Below are 23,884 nucleotides of genomic sequence, written 5' to 3' on the forward strand. Positions count from 1 at the left end.
CAGTAGATCACAAAGAAACCTCTAAGAGGTATGGTACAGACAAGCCTACATGAGACTTGAAACAAACAGGAGCTGAATTCGACAAGTACAATTTTTCAGCAGATACAGACAACTGCAGAAACCTGAGAATTGTAGCAACCTGAAAACTGCCGAACAATTCCCAGTAAATCCATTCACTTTTCTGAGAAAGAAAAAGAAAACACGGAGGCATGAGCAGTTCCTAAGGAATTATGTTTGACTGAGTTACTGTTCATCAGAGGAGGTATGCGAAAGGGCTGTGTGTTCAAGCTTAGCCCTTTGCAATAGCAAAGCAAAAAGTATTAGCTTAAACACTTTCAAAGTAGTTAATTGACCTTTTACAGTGGTTTAAGCAAACAGATTTTACTCCAAATTTGCAGTGAATTTGGACCGTGCACATAATCAGCTTGCACAGCTCTGTTGATGAGTGCTAACTCATTAAGCTGTGATAACTTGCTCACTTGCAGTCGTCTGTCCACACTCTTCATGCTGCCTTAAGCAAAATGCCATAGACATTTTATACTGGAAGAACATTAATGTTCTTAACGTGTTGCAGAGAAGAACTGGAAGGCTTTTAGCGTTGGCTGAATGCAACCAAGGTATTTCACTTGTAAGCAAGTTAGGATTTGACACAGAGAAAAAATTTGACCATTTTTGGAGCAACAAAAAAAAGCCTATTTTCCCTATCCTTCTTCCTGGGTTTAGGATATGGCTGAATTTCCTACCTCAGCAGAAATTAACAACAACTTTGTAGATCCTACCACTGCATCCAGTGAGATACAAGATTTATCTCATGGTGTAAAGACACTACTGTAATTTAGTTGATGAAGGTCAGGCAAATGGAGATGATGTTCAAAGCTCTCGGCAATCTCAGGAAGAAAAGGTTGAACCAATTTCTATATTTAATCCATGTAGCAAAGCTTTTCTTTAGAAATAACTGTATTACCTATGCCTATTTGGCATAGGAAGGATTAGTGATGCTTAGTTCATCTGAAAGTAAGGCTCCCCAGAACAACATATGCAATGAAAATGTTAGGTACTGGAATCCAGATCTTCATTTTTCTATTTGAGAATTGAAAACTATAGCGAGCATTGTGTATGATTACAAATTATACAGTTTAACTATAATATGCTAGAAGACACTGAAAACAGTTGGTAGTCTTTTTTTTTTTTTTTTTTTTTTTTTTTTACTGATGGGAATAAGGTAAATATTACTTCCTCAAAAAATATTGAGAAACAATATGAAAATAAACTCTTATCATGTTTCTTGCCAGTGAAAGACCAAAGGTAAATACTTTGAAGCTTGTAATTCTAGGTAGACTTGTCTGTGTCTCATTTTTGGCTTGATCTCTAGCATTTTTCGATTGACTTTTATCAAATTCCCTAATTAAAATCATAACGACTTCTTCGTTTATTACAGCAGCGTGACTTTGAAGCCAGGTCTATGCACCTAAAATTCAGTATGATTTTTGAAATATCTAACAGTTGTGCCCCTTTTTAAAGCAAATGTAGAATGTATTCTTGTATCACATAATGTGCATTTATTGAGCTCAACTTTTTAACAATGTAGAACCCTGCACTTAAAACCTAGCTTGTTTTGCAGCATGAGAATTGTTGTCAAAGCATACTTAGCAAACTCAGAAAATATCCAGGCAAGCAATAGTGTACCTCAGAGGGAATCTTGTAAAACGCAGTGATGTTCACCATCTGTGCTATACTTCCGCAAGTTAAGCTGATTTAACTGAGGGATATCTATCGTCTATAGAACTGGGACTTGTCCCTTCCCTGCCTTTCATTCAGCACATTTGAACTGCCACTGAACTGTGCAGTTTCCCTTTACATAAAGGGCAAATGATTTGCATCAGTTAGATCCCCAACAATTTCTTTTAGAGGGCACGCCCTCTTCTTATGGTGTGTACCCACACTGTGTGTGTCTTCCACGCACGTTTATTTTTGCAGCACAGGTGTGCACACTTGATGCCAAAAAAACCTTTCCTATGTAGTTAAAAGAACGGAACCCAAACTTGCAGAGCAAGACCTATATCTTATTTCTGTACAATATTTGCAATAATCTGATGATCTTCATGTCGTCTGTGCATCTGTCTTACTAAAGAAAGGAAAGCAATTATTATTCTGTTTATTCGAACTGTTTTTGCTATGAGTTCTCAAATCTGTGCTAATGAAAAGTGACCAAGATTGTCTGCAGCATGTCACTCCTGTTTTGTGCACCGTTTTGTTTTCTGAAATGCCACACAGTAATGGTAAAACATGGACAGATAAAATAGTATGTTCAAAAGTACCATATATGTATTTGTACATTTGTACAATGTATTTATATACAGATATATACTTTTAAAGCTGCTGCCTACATTCAAAATGTATCTTTATGAAGGTTTCTTTGTATTTTACAGAATATGCGAGAGTTGACAAATTGGAAATTTATAAGAAAAATCATAAACATCCTCACAATACCTGGCCAATTTTTCTATATTAAAGTACTAGAGAGTGCTCCTGTGCAGCTATAGAAACAGCTTAGGTATCTTCTAAATGAGTCAATAATTTTTTTTTCCCTAGGATGTAATTGGAAAAGCACTGCAGTATATTGGAACATATGGTGAGCTCTGCAACACAGAGCAAGTTGTGGCTCTGATTGACGAGGAAATGTGTATCAACTGTGGCAAATGTTACATGACCTGTAATGATTCCGGCTACCAGGTAAGAGCACAGCTGTAATTAGCAGGAAGGCACAATCAGTTATCTTTCTGCTGCTGGGAAGAAAGAATCCACCTTCTGTTAATGAGCAGGTGGCAAAAGCAGATGTCTAAAACACCGCATTTGCGCCCCAGTGTGCTCCCAGGCTATGCCATATGAGCCCTGTCACAGCCGTTTGCACCGCAGCACCCAGTGCAGCTTCTCCTGGGGGGCTACACAGGGATGGGACCGCATCTCTCTGCTCACTCTGGGTCACTCTCCTGGCCTCTCCCTAACCACAAATGGGAACGGGGTTCTTCCTGTGAGGAAGAAAATGAAGGAGATCCGTGTTAGAAGGGTCAGATGGAGACGGGAAAACTCTATGGAGACCTGAGAGCAGCCTTTCAGTATCTTAAGGAGGGCTATAAGAAGGGGACAAGTTCTTTAGCAGGGTCTCTATGGAATCTATTGTGCATTAAACAATGATTTCTACAGTATTTTTTCCATTCATCACATTACAAGAAAGATTTGTCAAAGACAAATACTTTAACTGGGCAGTGAGTCTCCTCAGAACACCAAGACCTTTTGTTTTTCCTTAATTCAGTTTAATCAATATTGTCTGATGACTTAGTTAACTACATACAGCCAAAGAAGGAAGTCTTCCCATCTAAAATCAGCTCCTGTGATTAAAACAACTGTCAGAACAAAGATAGACATGTTTTTTTTTTTTCCATTGATATGAGAAATCCAATGCTGCATTTCTACAAGATTAGATGCTTAGAGTAGTCTTTACCTAACTTTCTTTTTAACACTGCAATCTTCACTGCCTTGCGTCACATTTCCCAGCAAAAGGGAGACTATAGTTCTTGGAGAGCAAAGGACCGTGTCCATATTTAGTGCAGCTTACTTCTCTATAACTAGATAAAATCAATACCAAAGGCACCAAAGTGTAAAAGCCTAGGAGGTTCCTAGCACAAAAAGTATTTTTCCTTACATGTTTAAGGAAATGGCAAATAAATTAATTGCAGAGAATTGTGAAGGAATTCTTAATTGCAAAGTCAGAAACCCCTCACACCTCAAAATAGCTGCTTATATTTGTTTCAAAATATCCACACTGCTCAGCAGAGCTACCATCTTGTAGGGCTCCCACAGAAGAGCTTTCCCTAACTTGAAGGTGGCACTGCAGTCCAGGACTCCGTCTCTTTGAACTCCTTAATGATGCACATTGTTACTGGGGAGAAAGGAAGGAGTCCTAAATACAAACCAAAGTTTTCTTTGTGTTCAAGCTGAATTAAAACACGCAGATTCAAGGTGTTTTGTACCTACTTTGTGCCCTCGCTTTTTCTGCATCCGTTTCATCAATTTGTCCCCTTCAAAACCCCGAATGCCACAGGCATGCCCTGGACCCACCTGCTTGCTCCCCAGCTGCTGGCAGTACTTGGGGACATTTGCAGGCCCAGCTTGTTTGCAGATAAATGAGAGTTTGGTTTCCAGGCCTGACCTTGTCTTCCTAAAACTCTTAGATTTTCTACTGTTTATTTTTTTAAAACTTTCCTAGGCTTTTTTCTTAGACACTGAAGCTTTTGTGGTTTTGTGATGCTTTTGTTTATGTTTTTAATTGCCATTTCCATTATACCGGGAGCTTATTTCATTGAGACTTCAATTGTTATTTCACATTCAAATTCACTTATCACACTAATTGGTAATGAGGATTCACTGCATGGAAATGTGAGAAAGAAAGCAAGCTCTGCCTGCCCAAAACTCAGATAGTCCTTTCGAAGACTTGCAAAGGAAAATAATCACAGAAGGCACAGCATGGTGTGTTTCTCCCCACTTTTTATTAAATTGCTTGTGCTTTGCTGACAGTAAAAAACCAAAGAGCCCAGAGGTACTTGCTGTCAGCACTGGTCTGCAGCTACCGGTGTGTGCCGGTGTTCCGTGGCAGAGGACTGGGCTGACACTGCCTCTGGACAGGGCATCGTCCCTGTGAGCCTGAGCTGCAGGGGCCGGAGTCATCCATTACAGCCTGCCCTAGAGGCTGAGATGGCATTCCTAATTGCAGAGAGTCAGGAGGCTTCTTCCCTCCCGGCCCAACAGTTGCTATAGCTGCAGCACCGGAGCGCACCAAGATGTCTCCAAGAGCTGCACTGCAGGAAATGCAGGCACTGAAATGGGAGCGGTTCTGACCTTTCCCGCAAGGGGCATCAATAACGTGCACTCCTGTCCGCAGGCTATCCAGTTCGATGCCGAAACCCACCTGCCCACGGTCACAGACAGCTGCACGGGCTGCACCCTGTGCCTCAGCGTCTGCCCCATCATCGACTGCATCCGCATGGTTCCCAGGACCACCCCGTACGAGCCCCGGCGAGGGCTGCCCCTGGCCCTGAGCCCCCCGTGCTGAGCCATGCCGGTCCTGCGCTGCCTCACCGCCACTGATCTGCCTTCTAATTAAACCTCAAAATCAACCTTTATGGAAAAAAAAAAGTGATATTGGGAGTCATTACAGTAAACTCTCTTTTTTTTTGCATTTATTATTTTTATGACAATTAGGTTCTGAAATTACAGAAAGGCAGCAATTAGGCGGTTGTAGCTGTCAGTTGTCCACTGCCTGAAATGTAACTTTTTCCTTGTGATTCGTGCCATAATTTCAAAAGTCCTCTGTAGACTGTTTAATCTCTATGTAATTTCTGGCTGCAAATATAATTAAGAAACCATTTTTAATGAACTACAAATCAATGTACAAGCTAACTGTTTTCAAGGAGGCATTTTGTAATTAAACATTACATTTCGTTTTAAAAGAGTTTCTTAGAAGATGTAATTAACTACACAGCATTCAAACAAAGCGATGTTGCTTCTATTTTTCTATGGGAAGAAATGAAAGGGAATTTAAAATAGGATTTAAGAACTGGATTAATCACTTTCAACTACTACAGCATATGGTAGTGTATTTTTATAATCCTTTCTAATTCTTTCTCACACCAGTCACTTAATAAGAATAAATTTGCTGTGCACTGACACATGCTGAACTCTTCAGATTCGGTGTTGCCTGGGTAGCATCATCCTTACTTTTCTCCCCCAGTGAACACTTGTGACATCTATCTACAAACAGTTAAACCAGCTTATTGCAAAGTCCGGGTTTCATTTTAGGATTTGGAGAAGGGACAAGAAGGGACAACGTGTTTTTTCCAAGCTCATCCTCTAAATAACTTTTTAATTGTGCCAATTAATGTTCCGGAATGTACATGATACAGGTCAGAGATCTGATTAGGTGCAATTGGAATACACACCCTGCAAACCACGTTTGCCAAATGTACGTGTATAGGGCAAACTGGCAAGATGATTTCCCCCATTGCCAATTCTTCATACTTAGTGCTTATGTATGGTTACTGTGATTTCACAACCAAAAAGAAGTACGGATTTGTCTGTCTTACTGAACAACATCTCAGTATTAATCCATTTTTCATTCACAGTAGGAACTTTCTAATATGAATGTATTGCTGTCAGCTTTACTCCACTTAAGAATATAAAGCCTTTAGTTTCATAATAATAATAAATGATCTATTCATTCAATTTCTTATATCCTATATTGCAATCGGTAAAAGCTTTGATTAAAAATATTCCCTAATTTTCCTGGTTTACAATTTGTGCACCAAATTACAAATAAATGTTGAAACCAACTTGTTGGTGTTGGTTTTTTTTTTTTTTTTTTGTATTACTTACAAAGCAGAATTTTATTTCAGAGACTTGTCAGGTGGTGTTTCGTGATCTCTGTAATGCACTCCAGGAATCATTAATGATTAATTTACGTGTACATTATTCCACTAATTGCCTGTAGTGCAGAATGCAGCATGCTCTTTGCCCCTGTTTGGTGTTTCTTTGTCTCCCATTGACGTGTCTTCCTTTTGCATCCTTTTTCCCACACTTAAGGCTCACCTTGTGGCATCTCTTGGCAGGTTCAAGCCCAAAGTCTCCACTAATAGCTTTGTCTTCATACTTTTCCTCACAGTTGTGAATTTTTCACACTTGAGTAGTAACAGATACTTGTACTGATTAGAAAATATTTGCCTGAAACTCATGTCAAGCTCTTGGTCTTCTGGTAGCTCCTTCTCTCACATGAGTAATAGGAGACTCAGAGTAAGAACAAGTTGTTTAGTGAGTGTTCGGGGTGAGGTCTGGGAGGTCTCAGTCTTCTTTCTGAGAAGCTGGTTGATAAGTACTGTGCTCTTGAGCAGGGCAGGAAAAAATCAAATCCAGATTTTCTGCAGGTAGCTCTTACGTGCTCAGTTAGCAGACACAAGGAACAATGTCTATCCTATCGCAGACTGTTACCATCTACTTCTTACTTTGTATATCCTATAGACACTGTCCCTTCCTCTACTGAAAACATCACATCTGGTAGCATGGCTCCTTCAAACATGAACAGTGCCATGAGACCTCATTCAATTAACTGGCTAAACATAGGAACTTTTACATCACAAATGTAGCAAAAAAATCAGAGCTTTTCTTGTGATAATCAGTATTCCCAGGATATCCAGTGTTCCTAAATTGCTATAAAGTTATCTTTGGAAAATTAGTGATATTCCGTGGGTCAAGATGAGAAACAATTCCCCCCTCCTTTTTTTTTTTTTTTTTTTTTTTTTTTTTTTTTAACTAAAAGAGGAATAACAAGTTATGTTGTTCAGTTTTCTTTCTTGCCACCCACCCTTTTCTCCACTCCTCCTCTCCCAAGTCCATTAACAGATTCGGGAAATGCATTCCCGAAGGAATGTGGATAATTTCTACCTCTGACAGTCAGTGATATATCTGTGTGTTGCTGGAACTCAGAGAAATGGCCACATTTAGGTCTCCTGCAGGTCTTAACCCCTCAGTCAGGTGAGGTGTTAACAGTGGGTGGAGGAAGATACAAAAGACCTGGGTTTTGTAGGTTTATGCCTCCATCTTGGGGAGTCCATCCCGCTGAGCACATTCAAGGAAACAAATCAGTAAAATCTGATCCATTTTGCAAGTGCTGTAGCCAGTTATTTAAAAAGGGATATGAATTTTCAAAGCATAAAAGGTTCCAAATTAAGCTCATATATTTTAATGATTTATCTGCACATTTAAAGAATTATGTATTATTAAAGGCATACTGAGCCAGATCCTGCAACCCTGACCCTCACAGCATTTAGACACGTTGTCCTGTTGATTACTGTTATAAAATATTGTAAACTGTATTTGACAAATTAAATAATGATAGAAATGCCACAGCCCATCCTCCTATGCCGCACTAGCACATTCTTATTCACATCATATTCCTGAGCAGAAAAAGCTCCCCATGTTCAGTGCATGCTCTTCAGTCCAAGAAATACTTGAAAAGTCTGCCAAATCTGCTTGTGTGAATCCCAGTGCACTCGTACACGTTCATTGGAAAAAGAGATGTTTTGCCTTGCTAACAGGCTATACAGGCAGTTTGTTTTTTGGCCTCTAGGATGAACATACACAGTATTTCCAAGGCACAGCATTGGCAACAATAATAGCTGCACTTGAAAAATTACACAGGATTTTTAAAATATGTATTTTTCATGATTTGAAATGAAACATTAATTTGGTCTCTTAGCAAAATTAAAACCAGTGTTTGTGCACGAACCTGATGGGCAGCCTGTATTTCCAGTGTTGCAGCCAATGTATTTACGCATTGCTCTGATGCTTTACCATTTCTTAGAGGAGGACTCGATTGCAGACACCCATTTGCTTGGTCCCTAAAATTGGGCAGGAGAAACACACAGGCTACCTGTCTGGAGTCACCGCCCTTCTGCACTGTCTCTTCAAGGACACAGGAGAGTGCACCCATGGAAGAGATGGCTCAGCAGCCAGCAGCCCCAGAGTGGCTCACTGTCCCTGCATCCCTCTCCCCATCTTCCCGTATGTAGTGCTGTCACTATTGGTTCCTCTAGCTTTGTTATCTCAATGTGGCAAAATAACTTGCTAGTTCCAGGCAAACTAGCCAAACCCCAACTGAGTGGCAGCAGCCCCATGCTTCATAAAACCACCTTTTTTAACACAGTCCAAGACTGTAGCCTTAGAGAGATGATGGTAAGCATGGATATTTCCTGTCAAGAAGAAGATCCTGCCAACACGTTCTGTATGTATGTTTCCTAATTTATCTACTGTAACAGTGAGGTTGGGCACATTGTTAAATTTTTATACTTTTCAACATTTCCTAGTAAAAAATACTTTTTTAGATAAAGTATTTATTTTATTGGCAACAGTTTTCCTTCACCAAGATGCTCCACTTCTTTGATGAACTGTGCAAGATAAGTTTTCATTGGCAACATCTGGCAACCTGGCAGAATCTGTAGGCAGCTGGATTGGTAGTTGTAGTGTCGCTGCTGGGTCTATCAGTTAATTAAGCTCCTTATGGGCCATCTGGGTTGCTCATCTCTGTTGTTGCCATTTTTCTTTTCCGAGGAACCGTGCACTCTGTGGTCATTTCTTCAAGAGAATGTGCCTGCAGCCTTTGTGTCTGGGCTTCCCTAGCTCATCTTTTTTTACACCAAGCACATTACATTACAGCACAGTTAAGGTTACTCCTTGGTATGACTGCCAGCCACCTCCGGAGATCTTTGCTTGCATTTCAGTCAGGGAAGAGGCAAACACATTGGGTGCCTCCATGGGCAGCTCCCATTGTCTATGTCTGCAGGACTCTCCAAGGCCACACTTCTCACCTGCCTGGTCTGGAGCCACAGCCCTCCTTCTGCTCGCTGAAGACAGGGTTAGGGCTTGTCTCTGAAGTCTCCATATGTAATTGTTGAGAAATAGGGTTTATGGGGAACCAAACTCCCATTGTCATGCAGATGAGATGGCCTGCAGATAAGAGGCAGCCTTTCCTTTGTGCAGGTGCACAACAGAGATCTGTAAGTCTGAGACGGTCAGAGCCTTCTGCCACTCGTGTGGGTGTACCGCATTCTCATTTCTTTTAGGAAGGGTGAGCGATAGGATGTTTGACAACTCTGACGCTAACAAGAGAGGCAAAGCGAAGGGCAGAGACGCTTGGCTGCATGGCCATCCCCGTCCCGATGGAAGCAGCAGGGCCATATGGTGCTGACTGCCCCAAGCAGGGGCTGCAAGGGCTGCCCAGGGCCCTCATGCTCTGCTTTGGCTTCATGAGATTCAGTCTGTCCTCTGCGCTGCTGCCCCGGTCAGCCCTTGCATCACTTTGATGTTAGAACAAAAACAAGCACGGTGGAATTCCTTTTTTGAAGCCTTTAAGAATTATTTATATTATTTGAAAAAATATAAAATGCAAGTGAAATAGAAATAAATTCTACATAAATATGTATCAGGGCGGTAAGCAAAATTATGTCTTGGTGTCTCAGCCAGCTCTGCAGTGATTTCCTGCACAGTCACATGATGTGTAATAGCAGGAACTTCCCATTGTACATATTTGCTGTTTCACCATCGCATGAAGAACGGTCTTTTAAAAAGCCTCACTCTGCACTCTATCGATCTTTTCTTTTGATTGTGTGTAGGTAAGCCCCTTTTGTAAGTTTTATGAGGTGCAAACATATATGCTGTTTTATGCTACCAGTCTATTTATTGGATTAGCTTCAGGATTTGATGCAAAAGCTTAAGATGATATTGAAAACACATATCACTTCTATTGTAGCTAAGAAAATCAGCTTTAGAATTAGAGAGACCTTGTAGCAGGCATTATGTATAGCCCTTTAGCTTTTTAGCAAGGCTGTTCTTCGTTGCTATAGCAACCGAATTAACCATTTCATTAATATAATGGAATAAAACACATTTATTCATTTTTGCACTCACGGGTAATCCACATTCAGCTTTCAGCATACTTGTCAAGCTGTGTCCCTTTCACCTCAGCCCCTGATATTTCCTCAGCGTTTCCAAAGGGCTTTTATTTTAATTTTTCCTCATTGGGGAGAGAGTGAGCTGTTGGTTTTGAAGAATGTTATATTTTTGTAATTAAATTTACCTCCGTTTCATTGGCTAGCTTCCATTTAGCATCCCTTAAGTGGCAAAGCAGACTTCACAGGCAGCATTCGGCGTGAGGAAGCTGAGGTGTTCTTCACAACAGAAAAGAACAAATCATTTAAAATACTGAAGGCCCCCTGCCCACGCGCAGCTCGCAGGCTGGGCTTGGCGTGGTGAGTCCTACTGCAAATACTGACAGAACTCAGCTATGTGTGCTGCCCAAACATTCCCAGTGCTGAACTGCAGTGTGAGAAGCAGATGGAGTGCTACACTCTTTGTTTACCCTGGTTTTAATGTTTCCCAAGCCATGCCCACACTTCGTGATGGTTATTGAAATAATAGCTTAATTAAAACAGTAAGCTCACCATCAGCACAAGGAAGTAGGAGTGCTCCATGCATGTGGCATGGCAGAGGCAACACCAGCCTGTGTTTACATTGCTCTTCTCAAGAAGGGCCACTTCTCTCCTCCCTCTGTGTTCCGTCCCTGCAGAGCTGGTGCAGCATGAGTGTGGCTGTGCTGAGGCATGCCCCGTCCCACACTCCCTTCCAGTTCAGATTCTGGCCAGCAGAAGTGATGAAAAGTAGGACTACCAAGGCACATAAGGCACAGTCAGCCATCGGAGACCTCCTCAGCTGGCACATGCCACTGCTAGTGACAGTGTGGCCAGGTGACATCTGTTGGCCGTGTGTCAGCAGCCAAGTGCCCAGCTGGGTGACAGTGATACTCCAAGACTGGGCCTGCTGGTGTCACCAGCGATTTGACGGTAAGGACAGTACTCAGACAGACACCAGTTCCAGGCTAGTAGTTAAGTGACTGTCCTTCCAAACTGTGGACCAATGCAAATTCATGGGCCAAAGTGCAGCCTGTGAAATTCATTAGTATTAATAATTCCACATCTGAAGTTATTGCAAATGAAACAGAGTAGCTCTAATGCAGGAGGTTGGGTTAGTTGGTTGTCTACTGTTTTGTTTTTTTTCTTCGTAGATTTCTGAAGTTAGTAATGTGAAACTGGAGTTTTACTGGAAACAGAGCAGATGTGTAAATGATTTTGAGAAATGAGTTAATTAACTTTAAATGTATAATCCCTTTCATTAAAAAGACAAGGCATAGAAGTAACTGCACAATAGCATATTGCCTTCTGTAAGACTATTCATTCATTGCTGTTTGAGTGAATGTATAAATGATATAATCTACAAGGGCCGGTAGGTTCTATACCACTCACATGTGCTGCTTTCCCTACCTGAATTACATGGTAAATGCTTCCTCCTATGCGGCTCATTGTTCGAGATGTGCCCCAAGCTCCTGGAGCAGAACGCTGTGCAGCTGGGAAGGGAAAGGCCCACAGCCCACCCTGCACACAGCACCTGAGCACAAAGGCTCTGTGCGTGCTGCAGGCAGCACTGGGGCCACATCCTCCTCCTGCCTTTGTTTCTCTGTGCACTGAGAGCACTCTCCCAGCTGCCCACTAGCACAGCACTAATTTAATTTTACCGGCGCTCACTGTGATGCTGGAGGTGAGGCATCAGAATGAGTGAATGCAGTGTTAATGATAAGCCTTTGAATCAATAGCCTACTTTTGGGCAACCTGTGATTTGGTGTAAGTTTAGCCAGAAGAACATCTCCTTTAGCGGTTAACAAAGAGCTTGTGGTTTCCAACAGCATTGCAGCCAAACAGTAGAGGTCTTTCTGCACGCAGAGACTAGCAGTGGCACGAGGACATATTTATGCCTGTGTGGTTTTTTTTTTTAACCTTAGCAATTCTCTCCTATCCTTCACTACAATGTGGCACTTCTTAAAATAACAGATAGGAGCTTCCAATGTTTGACAAATAAGGCAGAGTGATTTGGGTTGGGGCCCTCACCTGAAGCCCATTGAAACTCCTCCTGTCCAGGCAAGAGGAGAAATAGCAGCGTTTAAAGTCAAGGCATCCAAAGAATGGGGCCGCACAGCCACTTCCCTTTCCCTGTTCCCTGGCACAGGCTCCGGTCCCCCGGGACTGAGGAGCGGCACTGCCTAGACCGCAGTGCCCAACATCAGCACTGCTGCTATGGGGAACCTGGCAGTTCTTGTCCCCTCTTAACCTCCTTCTGCATCTATAAAATGAAGGTTAAAAACTTGCTTGCCTCTCTCCTGAGGGCTGTTGTATGGTTGATTAACACTTGAACAATACGCTGCATCTGTTCCAAGCTGGATATTATTTCACCATCTAGCGCGAAGCCTCTATAAATCAAGCCGTGGTGGCTGGCCCAAAGCCAAACATCCAGGTGAGAACGAGGGCCGCTAAAGACACTCTGTACAGCCCAGCAACAGGCACAGAGAATGGCCGACGGCTGCTGCCCTAGAGCGCTGTCGGAGCGCCGGCAGCCGCCTACGAGCAGAGCCAGCCCCGGGCCGGGCCGCTGCCGGGGAAGGAGCGGCTGCGGGCGTGCGCCGACGGCCGCCTCTTTTTCCCGCAGCAGAGGGCAGCGTTTCTCCAGGTCCCGCTAAGAGGAGAGGGAGCGCCCGCTCAGCGGCTGCGGGCTGCGCGGTGCCCCGCTAATTGCTGGGCTCGGCTAATTGTTGGATGCAGAAGTAGTCTAACGCGAGATGCAAGCTACCTCCTGCCTTACAGCCCGTAGCCCGTGCCGCGGAAAGCCTGCGCACTCGGTGCGGCAGAACTTTCCAAGCTTAACTATTTTCCCAACAGCCCGAGGGCTTGCGGCGGTACCCGCGATCCTAACGTTTGTGCTGCGACAAGACACCGCGTCTCCGGTCATACATAAACGTTCGAATACCGCCTTTCCCCACCATCTGTGTTGCCCTTCGGTAATGAAGAGAGGTGTAACCTCCAGGTTAGGGCAGCACACACTGATGAGTAACTAATTCAGAGAGATTTCTTTCTCTACTTGGGTGCCTGGATCCATCCCAGTTATCTGTAGCAGTATTTGAGGCCTTAGAAGCAAACTGTTTCCCCCTGGTAGCTCAGCACAGCACCTGGGACTTAGCAGCAGCTCCCCTTTGCCTGCTGCAACAACTCAGGTGTGGGACCATTGGTTACAATGTTAATTGAACTTTCCAGTGCACATGGGTATGGATGAAGCAAGAGGCCAGCAAGGGTCTGGATACCAGAATAAAATTAACATCACAAGAAGAGAAAGGAAAGTGTTACTGTTATACCAGTGCTGCTGAATTGGCCAGACGGAGCTAAAAATAGATAGGAGATGTCTGTATTATAGCAGAATGAGGATGACTTCATGCTACTTAAGCTGAAATGGTATTTTGCTGCATGAAATGTTAGGTGTATAAACAGTGCCTTATATGTACTCATCTGCAATATAGACATGTTTATATATGTATGTTCCATATAGTACAAATTTCATATAGGTCTAGACAGATGTTAATTATTATTCATTGCTGTGTTTCTAAGCATGTCATTTGAAACACTGGTAAAAAGCTATCTGTGGATCTAGCTCCAAATACTTTGTCTGTAACATATGCAGCCCAAAGCCTAGCTTTGAAGGGGGAGTGGGGTGTCAGCAGCACGAAAGGATGTGCCCCTGAGTTGCCTGGTGAGAGCCAGCTTTGCTTTGAAGTTGTATGCAGCCCTGCTATGGGAGTAACAGAATGGCTGTCAGGGCCTGAGGAATCCCCTACTCACTATACGAGATGAATTTCCTGCCCTTAAACTACCAGCTTGTAGATCTGCTCCTCTTCCAAGGCCAGGCCTGTGTCTAGACTGAAAATAACACAAAAAATCTGTGCTATCCTCCAGCTTCAAATAACCCCTTAGGGATCTAATCCCTCTATGTGATGTCTTCACTTATCAGCACACTGCCACCAATACCGACCCATCAGTACCAAGGGATGGGAATGAGGTGAAATCCAAACCTCACATGGACCCTCAGTGCACCAAGAGAAGAGGTGCTGAGGCTGCTTCCCCACTGCGACAGAGCTCACAGACAGCCCCAGAAGCTGCCCCTGGGTTGAGCAAAGTCCCCAGGCTGCTGCCACTGTGGTGTCCAGGGCAGGACTCAATCTCACTGCTCTGCCCACAGGCTGCAGCCTGCTGTATCCAATAACCCATAACTCCTGCCTTACCTGTGCTCACAGCCTTGCATGCCTTCCTTTGCTTTCACTGCAGTAAAAATAGCATGACTGTAAGCAACCTCCCTGCCACTGATTCAGAAGCACATTACTGTAGCACAGATGTATTTGAGGGTGAAGACAAAGGCATCTTCGTTCTCCATTGCTCTGAAGTCAGTGGCTTTCCTCTCCTCACCATTGCAGGACACGTCTCCATGTCACCTGTGGGAGCAGGATAGGGAAACCTGAATATTGGCTCTGATAGAAATGGCTCCTCATCTCTGTTCTGCACTGTGAACAGAGCATGCCAGAGCCAAAATGGGAACTGTGATGCAGGTCAGTGTGGCATGCATAGAGATACTCTGATGGCTGGTATGCAATAATTACCTGTGATTATTGCACAGTTCAGCTCATGAGTCAGCCAGGCGTGCTTTCTGCTTCTGAAACATCATTTCACCCCACACACCTTTCTTGACCTCGTACACTCTGCTTCTTTGAAGATGCCTGTGCATTCTGTCAGCTTTATGCATTAATCACACTGCTTGCTCATTACTGCACACTCCAAATCAAAATTAACATCACCTTGTGTATTGCCGAAGCCAGCAGCTGTCTCGGAGCAGGGTGTCAGAATGACCCCTGGGTCCAACAGCCTCCACAAGAATCCAGAAAGGCCTAGAGATGCCTGGGTCACAGCTTACTGCCATGCCCTGGAGCCAGAGCCCTCCGCGGGGCCACAGGACACATGTGATGCCCCAGCTCTGTCCTCAGCCCCTCCATTCATTTTTCCATGGGCTGGGCACCCTGCAGCAGCTGTACATGTGGCTGGAGAAAAAGGAACAAGCTAGGAGGGTTTCATTCTTTGCTGCACTTGTTAATTGAAAAATATCACTTTAATTCAATAACAACATATGTTGAATAAACATAATAAGCCAGCAGTAGCAGAGTGGTGATGCTATACTGTCACTTCTGCATTAGCCTTTCGGGTTCAAATGAGTGTGTTGTCAAATGACTCCTTTATAGTATTTGCCAAAACATGTTTACAGAAAGGCTCCGGCACAAGTGTACTGCAACGTGCCAAGGCCACCAAGTGTGCATGTGCTAGGGAGCCCAGCGGCCAATGGGGGATATACCAGGACAGCACAGGAGAGGCTGCTCTGGAGAAGGGGAGAGGGCACATGCCAGTCATTGTGGCATTTCTACTGGCAGTCAGCTGGAAAGATGCAGAACTTATCTCACAAACAGGACTGTTGTGAACTTGGTAAGAGCTTACAAGTTTTAGCGTTTACAGATGGCTTCATTTGGCAGTCATAATTATTATAGGAACCACTAATCTGAAGGGAGCTAAAGGCTGCCAGAAGAAAAGTATTACAATTAGACCAACACCTCAATCCATGAGTACTCATACCTTAGCACCACCTATGTTACAAGGATGTTGGATTTTCCATGGTCAGGAGCCCACTGTCTGTCTATTATTCCTCTCTTTAAATCCCATCAGCCAGAATGTGCTGCAAAGACTCCTGCTGCCATGGACAGGCTGGCTGGAGACACTGAGTGAGGTGGCTGGAGAAGAGAGCACCTGCAGAGCGGGGCAAAATCCTCATTTGCTGAAAGCACTGTTTTGGTCCAAGATGGGGCTGTTGGCAGAAGGAAATCTCATCTGCCTTCTCTCATCATTGTCCTAAGAATGTTTGTTATGGATGGAGAGGTTTCAAATTCAAGTTCAGGGCACCATATCTCTCTGCAATAAAAGCTGCCCCCTGCTCCAGGAGTGGCTTCTAGTCTTTCCTGGCAGCTCTGCTCCTCTGCGCCAGGAAGCATTATAATTCAGCTTAGGTTCAGCAGCCACCTTAGTAGTGGGAGATCTCATTTTTGTCTCTGCACCTATTAATGGTTAATTACAGGAGGAAGAGCTCCGATAACCTATCATGTGCATAAAATACAGAATTTGGCAGAGCTCCATAGAGAGTAACTCTCAGAGAACATTTGTATTTTGAACAGATGCTAAGTCAGGACACCTCACTCCAACAAACAGATGTAGAAAAGGTTTAACATCTCTACCTCTTGCTGGAAGATGTTTCCATCAGCAACAGAGCAACAGTCCTTAACCACGAACTTCAGCAGAACAGCAACAGTAACAAAAATGCTCCATTATTAAAACTAACTCTTGATAAAAGCCAGATTATATCTACAGACAATTTTGCGTGTAACTGCTAGATGCAATTTGCAGAGTGAGTGCCAAATTGCCACACTAATTATTTTTGGGCTGATATTCCCTCTGTGATATGGTAGCATTTGGAGAATGGGGACTAACCAACAAGTGAAGTGTTGAAGTGGGAGATTACTAATAGGGCTTCTGAGAAAGAGAAATATCACAAATACCAATGCAAATACCTCCTCTTCACACACACACTCGATTTGCACTAAGCCAACCCAATGCACACAACTGGCCTACCTCTTCGTATCTTTTTGGCACCACTCAGGCAACCAGCAACTACCAGCTATGGGTACAGTGCCAGGGTGGCCAGGCAGGGCACTGCAACCCACCCCATGGCCAGGCCAGGCCTCAGCCCTGCACACATACTGCCTGACAGTGTGCCTGACTCTCAGCTCTGCACTGTTCTGGGGAGGTGGCGGGGCTAGCAAGAAGTTCACTTAATTTGAGTCTATTAGCAGGTCGGTGTCTGCTTTTATTCCTGCTCTCTCGCTAGCAGTTTGTTCTGAGTCAATTTATCAAATTGGATGCTTCTGCACACTGCATAATATGAAATGGAATAGAAAAGCATTCCTGCTGTACTGTAAGGTTTTTGCTTTCCACTCCTTTCCTCGGTCTTATTTTCCCATTTTTGCTGTTGAGCCAGTACTCTACCAAGTTTAAGCAGCATAATTTTAGTCTGGCACTACAGACACAGTGATTAGTGAAAAAAAGCAGGGGAAAAAAAAGGAGTAGGTTGGCGTTAAAGACTTTTAGGTCGTATTTTTCTTCTGTTAAAAAGAGAATTTATATGCATTAAAAGACTAATTACTGGAAGTAGAATATCCATTTAATATCTGATGGGAAACAAATCATCAAATTGCTTTGGATTTTGAATATCAGCAAGTTAATGGACGATAATGAGATTTGACCAAGGAAATAAAGAGTCCAAAACCTGCAAGCAGCAGCAGCAAGGATGCAAACGATGTTTGCTAAAATGCCAACCATTCTCCCTTTGCTGCATGTTCAACTGTAGCAGGGTCTTGGGGCCAAGGGAGCCACACTCACAGCAGGGGCTACTGGGACAGATTGGATGGCTCAAACCATGCCGGCTTGAGAACACCACCAGATCAGTCCTTCATTGCAACAGCATGACGGAAACAGATTTTAATTTAATTTGCACCACCATAAGGCCATAGACATCTAATGCTTGGCATAAATGCATAGGACATCAATCACACCAACAGAGGCCTGCTGCTCTGCGTGCCATGAGCCTGCCGGGAGGCCACAGCCTTTTCCAGACCGCAAGGCTGGGTCTCGCGTCTCAGCACTGCTCCCTGTGAGCAGCACCTCCAAAGAAGTTGCATCCATCCCGATAGAGATCTAATGTGGGCACACAGAGTTTCCTTTGAAGCAAGGGGCTTCCCTCTGCCAACCAGTTACCTCTTTTTAATTTTTTTTTCGTGTGTATGTTTACACGCACTTACTGATGCGATTGCTTTAGGGTTGCCTCAGAGCAAGATGAACTCAGCCATGGTTTAGCCTGGCCAAGGCTAATCTTATTATAGATAATCTTGTTTACCATGTGTACTGCTCATAAAGCAATTGCCGACTGTTAGCTCATGTTCTCCCCAGCAGCAGCCCCTTAAAGATATCTACAAGGGCTGTACAGGGTAGTTACAGCCCATTCCCACCCAACCTAACACCATCCTGTTAGGCAGGCAGCAACTCTCTGTGCTCACAGCAGTTAGGCTGGGGCCTGCAGCACTGCCAGCCCCACAGCACATTGTCTTGGCTGTAAACTCTCACACCGTGATATTGCCCCACAGAGACTGGACAGCAGCAGCCTTGCTGGCTTCTGGATGCCTTTAGTAACACAGTTCAACTCTGCTCCAGCAGAGCCTTGCCTAAAGGAACGATGCAAACCTTTTCCCCATTACCATTTCAGAAACACACCTAACGCACAGCTCTCTGCCTTTTGCAGATGGCTGCAGGAGGATACATGCAAGAGGAGTACTCCTGCTGCTGGCTTCTGTTGTCTCCAATGAGGTTTCTCCCCCCAAGGTCCACAAGGCCATGCACACACACTACAGGGTTGGGAGCTGCCAGCCCTGTGGGATGGAAGTACCCCGTGCAGCCCCAAGGAGAGAGCCAGCTGCTGTCCATGTCCATGTGGTTGGATGAGAAGCTACTTCCTTCCTCCTACCACAGAAACAGGGCTACTGCTCTGCATTCTGCTTTCATTTTCTCTCCTGTGCTGTGCTTTCTGATACGCCATCAAATGCTCACACTCCTTTTGAGTTCAGTTGATCTGGACCATGCTGCCATACTAGCAGTCTGGTGCAATAAAGGATTGCAGAACATTTTTACAGGAGGCGGCTTGTGCTCATTTAAAACAAAGATTTATTTTCCTAAAGATCTGGACTATTTTCATATTTTCACTTTGAATCTTCGCTTGTCAATTTTTTTGTGTTATGGTGTCCTAACAGGTGATGATGTTCTATTCACTGCATCATCATCTGTTGGTATCACCAGGTAACATAACTGCCGAAAGTTTCCTGTTTTCAGATCACTTGCTGAAGCAGCGAGGATGGCTGCTCTTAGAACTCACTGCAAGACACTGTGTTGTCTAGACCAGTGTCTGTTTCCTTTCAGCACTGAGCTTGTAATTACTTTTAAATTGCAAGATAAACATGATTGTTTATATTATTTCCTAAAAAATAAATGATTGCAGTCAATATTAAATTGAGAAGTTTTAAATAAACTTTTTTAAGTGAAATCATTGCTTCCTTTTCTAAAACAGAAAGATTCCAAGCAAAACATTTTAAATCAGAATGTTCAGGTCTGTAATCAACATCAATTTAACAGAAGTCTATTGTTTTCTATGAAAAAAATTAATTCCATCAAAAAAATCATTTCCCAGTCAGCCCCACTTGGGTTCATTGAGAGCTGCCCCCGATGCCTGGCTGTGGAGAGGCAGGAAGATGTGATGTTGCCACTAGCACCTTCCAGAGTCATCCTGATGCACCTACTGTAGGCCAAAGAGGGGAAGTGCTGTCCTTTGACACAAGGAGGCTGTCCAGGCACACTCTCCCACTGTCTACACATTTCTTGAAGACCTCCAGGGATGGTGGCTCCACCACTTCTCTGAGCAGCCTGTTCCAATGCCTGACTACAGTTTCTATGAATACATTTTTCTTAGTATCCCACCTGAACCTCCCTTGAAACAACTTAAGACCATTACCTCTTGTCCTGTTGCCGTTACCTGGGAGAAGAGGTTGACCCCCCACCTCACCACAACCTTCTCTCAGGGAGCTGTAGAGAGTGATACAGTCTCACTTGATCCTCCTCCAGACTAAGCAATTCCAGTTCCCTCAGATGCTCCTCATAAGATTTATGCTCCAGCTTTGATGTCCTTCTCTGGGCACACTCCAAGGTCTCAATTGCTTTCCTGGGCCCCTCTCTGGTGAGGGGTGCAAAACTGAACAGAGTGCTCAAGCTGTGATCTCACCAGTACCAAGCAGAGGAGGATGATCCCCTCCCCAGTCCTGCTGACTGCACTGTTTCCGATACACACCAGGATGCCATTGGCCTTGGCCACCTGGGCACATTGCTGGCTCACATTCAATTAGCTGTCAGCTAACACCCCAGATCCCTTTTCCTCCATGCAGCTTCCAGCCACTCTGCCCCAAGCCTGCAGTATGTGTGGGGTTGCTGCATAGGCCTGAACACATCTTTGAGCAGCCGTAAGAAAGGCACTTCTGGAGTGTGAGCATGGCCAGAGAACAGAGCCACCGATCAGATCCCTCCCATTTCTTTTGCCTGAAGGCACTCTGCCTGCAATTCACTATCAGATGCCTTGATGTTTTCTCCAGCTTTGGCAAATGCAAACACTGTGTTGCTTTCAGTCCCTGAAAGATACATGAAATGAAGATCAGAGAGCTGTTGATGGTTTCTATACTGAGCTATTTTTAATCTTTTCCAGGATCCTGCACATTATGCAGCCAAATGGCAAGGGTGATAGTAGCAACTATTAGCAGGGAAATATTTGCAGGAATTGCATGGGGCTGATGGCTTAGCTGTAAACCCATCCTAGAGAACTTGATTGAAATTTAAAGATGCTTTGGCAGATGCTGTTATTTTCAAAGAGTGAAGACATCAAAGCATGGTTTGTACCACTCATTTTACACTCTTTATGCTCTGTATTTCATGCATTTATATGCAAACAGTAACAAATATTAGTTTATACATTTATAAGGTGCCATTTTAAGGGATAATCCTTCCCAAAGATATATCTATCAAATACCTTAAACTATAAGGTATTGACTAAATTGTTTGCATGTAAATGGCAAAAGGCTAAATAAGTCATAATTGTTTGCCATTCTATTCATCCCTTCAATGTACAGAAGTCCCTTTAAGCACGTAGTTATGCTTTACTATTCTGGAGACTTTCTGCAGGAACAGAATATTTGATAAGCACTGTGAATATGTAAAAAAAAAAAAACTATTAAAAAATGCACTGCATTGAATTTGTCTCCATTTTTTTCCCATGGCTTCAGCAAGGAATTAAGGAGCAATCCAATGCATTAAAAATTGGTTGTTCCTGTCTAATATCAGTAAGAAAAAAAAAAACAAAATTCTTCTTTACCCATCTTATCTTCAACTATGATTTTTTGGGTTTCTTGGTCTGGTCCAGTGCCAGATTTGAAAAATTTGGATATTTAAAGGAATTACATTGACCTCTACTACAGCTTTCTCTGCAGGCTTTGGCAGCTATTCCAACAGAAGCAGTAAATAGGCAGAAGCCGAGGACCTGGCACACGACAAATGAGGCTGGAGATGAGCACTCCGAGCTGGGATGCACCCAGGCGAAAGAGGCCAGCAACAGAAATGATGGACACAGCTGGGGCAGGGCAGGGGACAGGGCTTGCTAGGATAGCACTTCGCTTTAAGAAATCCAGAAATATGTCAGCACCTTAAAATTTGGAGACCTGGAAAGTGATACTAAATGATGACTTCAGAGTCTACAAAATGAATCCCATGAGGAGTTTTCAACCTTAAAAAGACAAAATATTGACAAAGAGAAATGATGTTGTCTATGCTACTACCCTGGCATTCCTCATTCGTAAGTGCTCAGGCATGGATTGTTCTTCCATCGAGATGCACATTCATCATTGCAGACCTAAATAAAAACATGGCAGAAGGTGCCGAGCAAATCTGGAACTGATGAAAGAGCCAGAGAATATGAATGGAGCAAGCAAAAGAGACCACAGCGAGATTCAGAACGTAGGCCAAGCTCACACCGCACTTGCAATCAAGTGTTTACTGTCTGCCCCAAAATCACTCTGCTCCCATCCGTGTTCCCTTCAGCCTGAACAATGCAACATTTCAATCTTCTTTAAATTCAAGGACACCGAGTCCCTGAGTGCCCTGCTTGCTAGCACTGAATGGGAAAACAAACCTGCCCGGGCCTTAACAGCATCTTAGCTTACGTCAGTGATGCAGAACATATTGCTTCAAATGCATATTCTTCTAGGGGTGCCATCCATCCACCCTGACAAGAAATAGAGAGCTTCCTCCCTTTATCATGTCTGAGAGGAAAAAATGTGTGAAGCAAAGCTAAAAGTGTGAAATGCAAATGGAAGTCGCCACATCACGGTAATACATTCCTTATACTGTCTAGTAGCATTGCAGGGATACAGCTTGGGTATGCTAATGTCCCCAACAGATGGCACGTCGTTGCTGCCTACACAGAAGAGGCACAGGAGCAAGACATGACACACAAGGGACAGTGTACCACTGGCTGTGCTCTGCTGCCATGGATCTGGGGACAGGGGATCAGCACTCAGAGCCTGTGCTGCTGGAGGTGGTATAGGCTGCACTTGTCAAACAAGTGAAGAAGGATTCATGTGTTGTGGGGTTCTTTTTATTTGGCAAAACCACTTTAAAAATAATTTTGATAAAGTACAGGAGTAATATTATAGTAATGTAATATAATATAATATGGAGATGGGCATCCACATTTTCTTTCCCTACAAACGCTTATGAACAAAGGTATAACAGAAATTCTGTATAGAAAAAGAGTTTTCTTGTTTTACTCAGGGCCACATCTCAGTAAGAAAGGCATACATAAGCACCGCTAGCATCCCAACGTTTCTCTCAGCATATCTTGTTTTCTGTCAGTATGGCCCAAACAATAATTCGGAATAAAAAAAACTGTCATGGCAAAGTGTTATGCTATTTATTTAACTGCCTTCACCGGGAATGACTGCACTGCATCTTATTAAAACAAAAAGTCATAACTGAATTGAAATAGTAATAAAAATCTACAGCTTATAAAAGGCCTAATTTGAGCCAGCAGTCCTTTCTAAATATTCCCAAGTGATGACATTATTATAATACTTTCATTCTTCCCAAAAAAGAATTTAGATAAAAATCCACTGAAATACTGTGTATGGTTTCAGTTCTTATTTACAAACACATCATGGGCCACGTGAAAGACATGGAAGACTGCTTGATCTCATCGCTGGGTAAACCCTCTCAGACAAGCCCTGCGGGAGCAGTGTCCGGGCTGCTGCTGTGCTGACCACATGTGCTGTGGCCCGAGCTGTCCCTGGTCTCCCCCAGGGGCCATCCTGGCTCTGCCCTTCCTGCATCCTCTGCCACCTCACGGCAGTGCCAATCCCCATGTCCCTACATGGTGGCACTACAGATTGCCACAGAGCCTGGAGTAGCCTGCTGTCTTTCAGGTATTTATGCTGTCAGGTTGATTTGAAATTGTGTGGTACAGCTGAAAAGTTCAAAAAGAGGGAAAGCAGCAAGCTAACAAGTCTGTAGCGTGAGAACATAGCTCTCGTTTCCTTGGGAAATGGAGCTGCAGTAACAGCACTGCTTTGATCCCTGAAGAAGCCGTGTGAGAACAACTTAATTATTGAGAAGTGTTGAGGATT

General features: G+C 43.6%; 1 protein-coding gene and 1 long non-coding RNA gene across 2 annotated transcripts in view; one reads left to right on the forward strand and one right to left on the reverse strand.

Annotated features, from left to right (window-relative positions):
* The window catches only part of DPYD (dihydropyrimidine dehydrogenase), a 317,439-nt gene extending 310,086 nt beyond the window's left edge, over nucleotides 1–7,353 (forward strand). The window contains exons 22-23 of the mRNA XM_085231702.1: nucleotides 2,593–2,733; nucleotides 4,940–7,353. Of these exons, the coding sequence (XP_085087828.1) occupies nucleotides 2,593–2,733; nucleotides 4,940–5,110 (312 nt within the window). The 3' untranslated portion in view covers nucleotides 5,111–7,353. The remainder of the gene's footprint in view (nucleotides 1–2,592; nucleotides 2,734–4,939) is intronic.
* LOC104912271 (uncharacterized) overlaps nucleotides 1,180–23,884 on the reverse strand; it is a 51,289-nt gene continuing 28,584 nt past the window's right edge. The window contains exon 8 of the long non-coding RNA XR_014885237.1: nucleotides 1,180–14,965. This is a non-coding gene — a long non-coding RNA (uncharacterized LOC104912271). The remainder of the gene's footprint in view (nucleotides 14,966–23,884) is intronic.

This window comes from Meleagris gallopavo, chromosome 10, assembly GCF_905368555.1.
Source record: "Meleagris gallopavo chromosome 10, MGAL_WU_HG_1.1, whole genome shotgun sequence".
Classification (NCBI taxonomy): domain Eukaryota; kingdom Metazoa; phylum Chordata; class Aves; order Galliformes; family Phasianidae; genus Meleagris; species Meleagris gallopavo.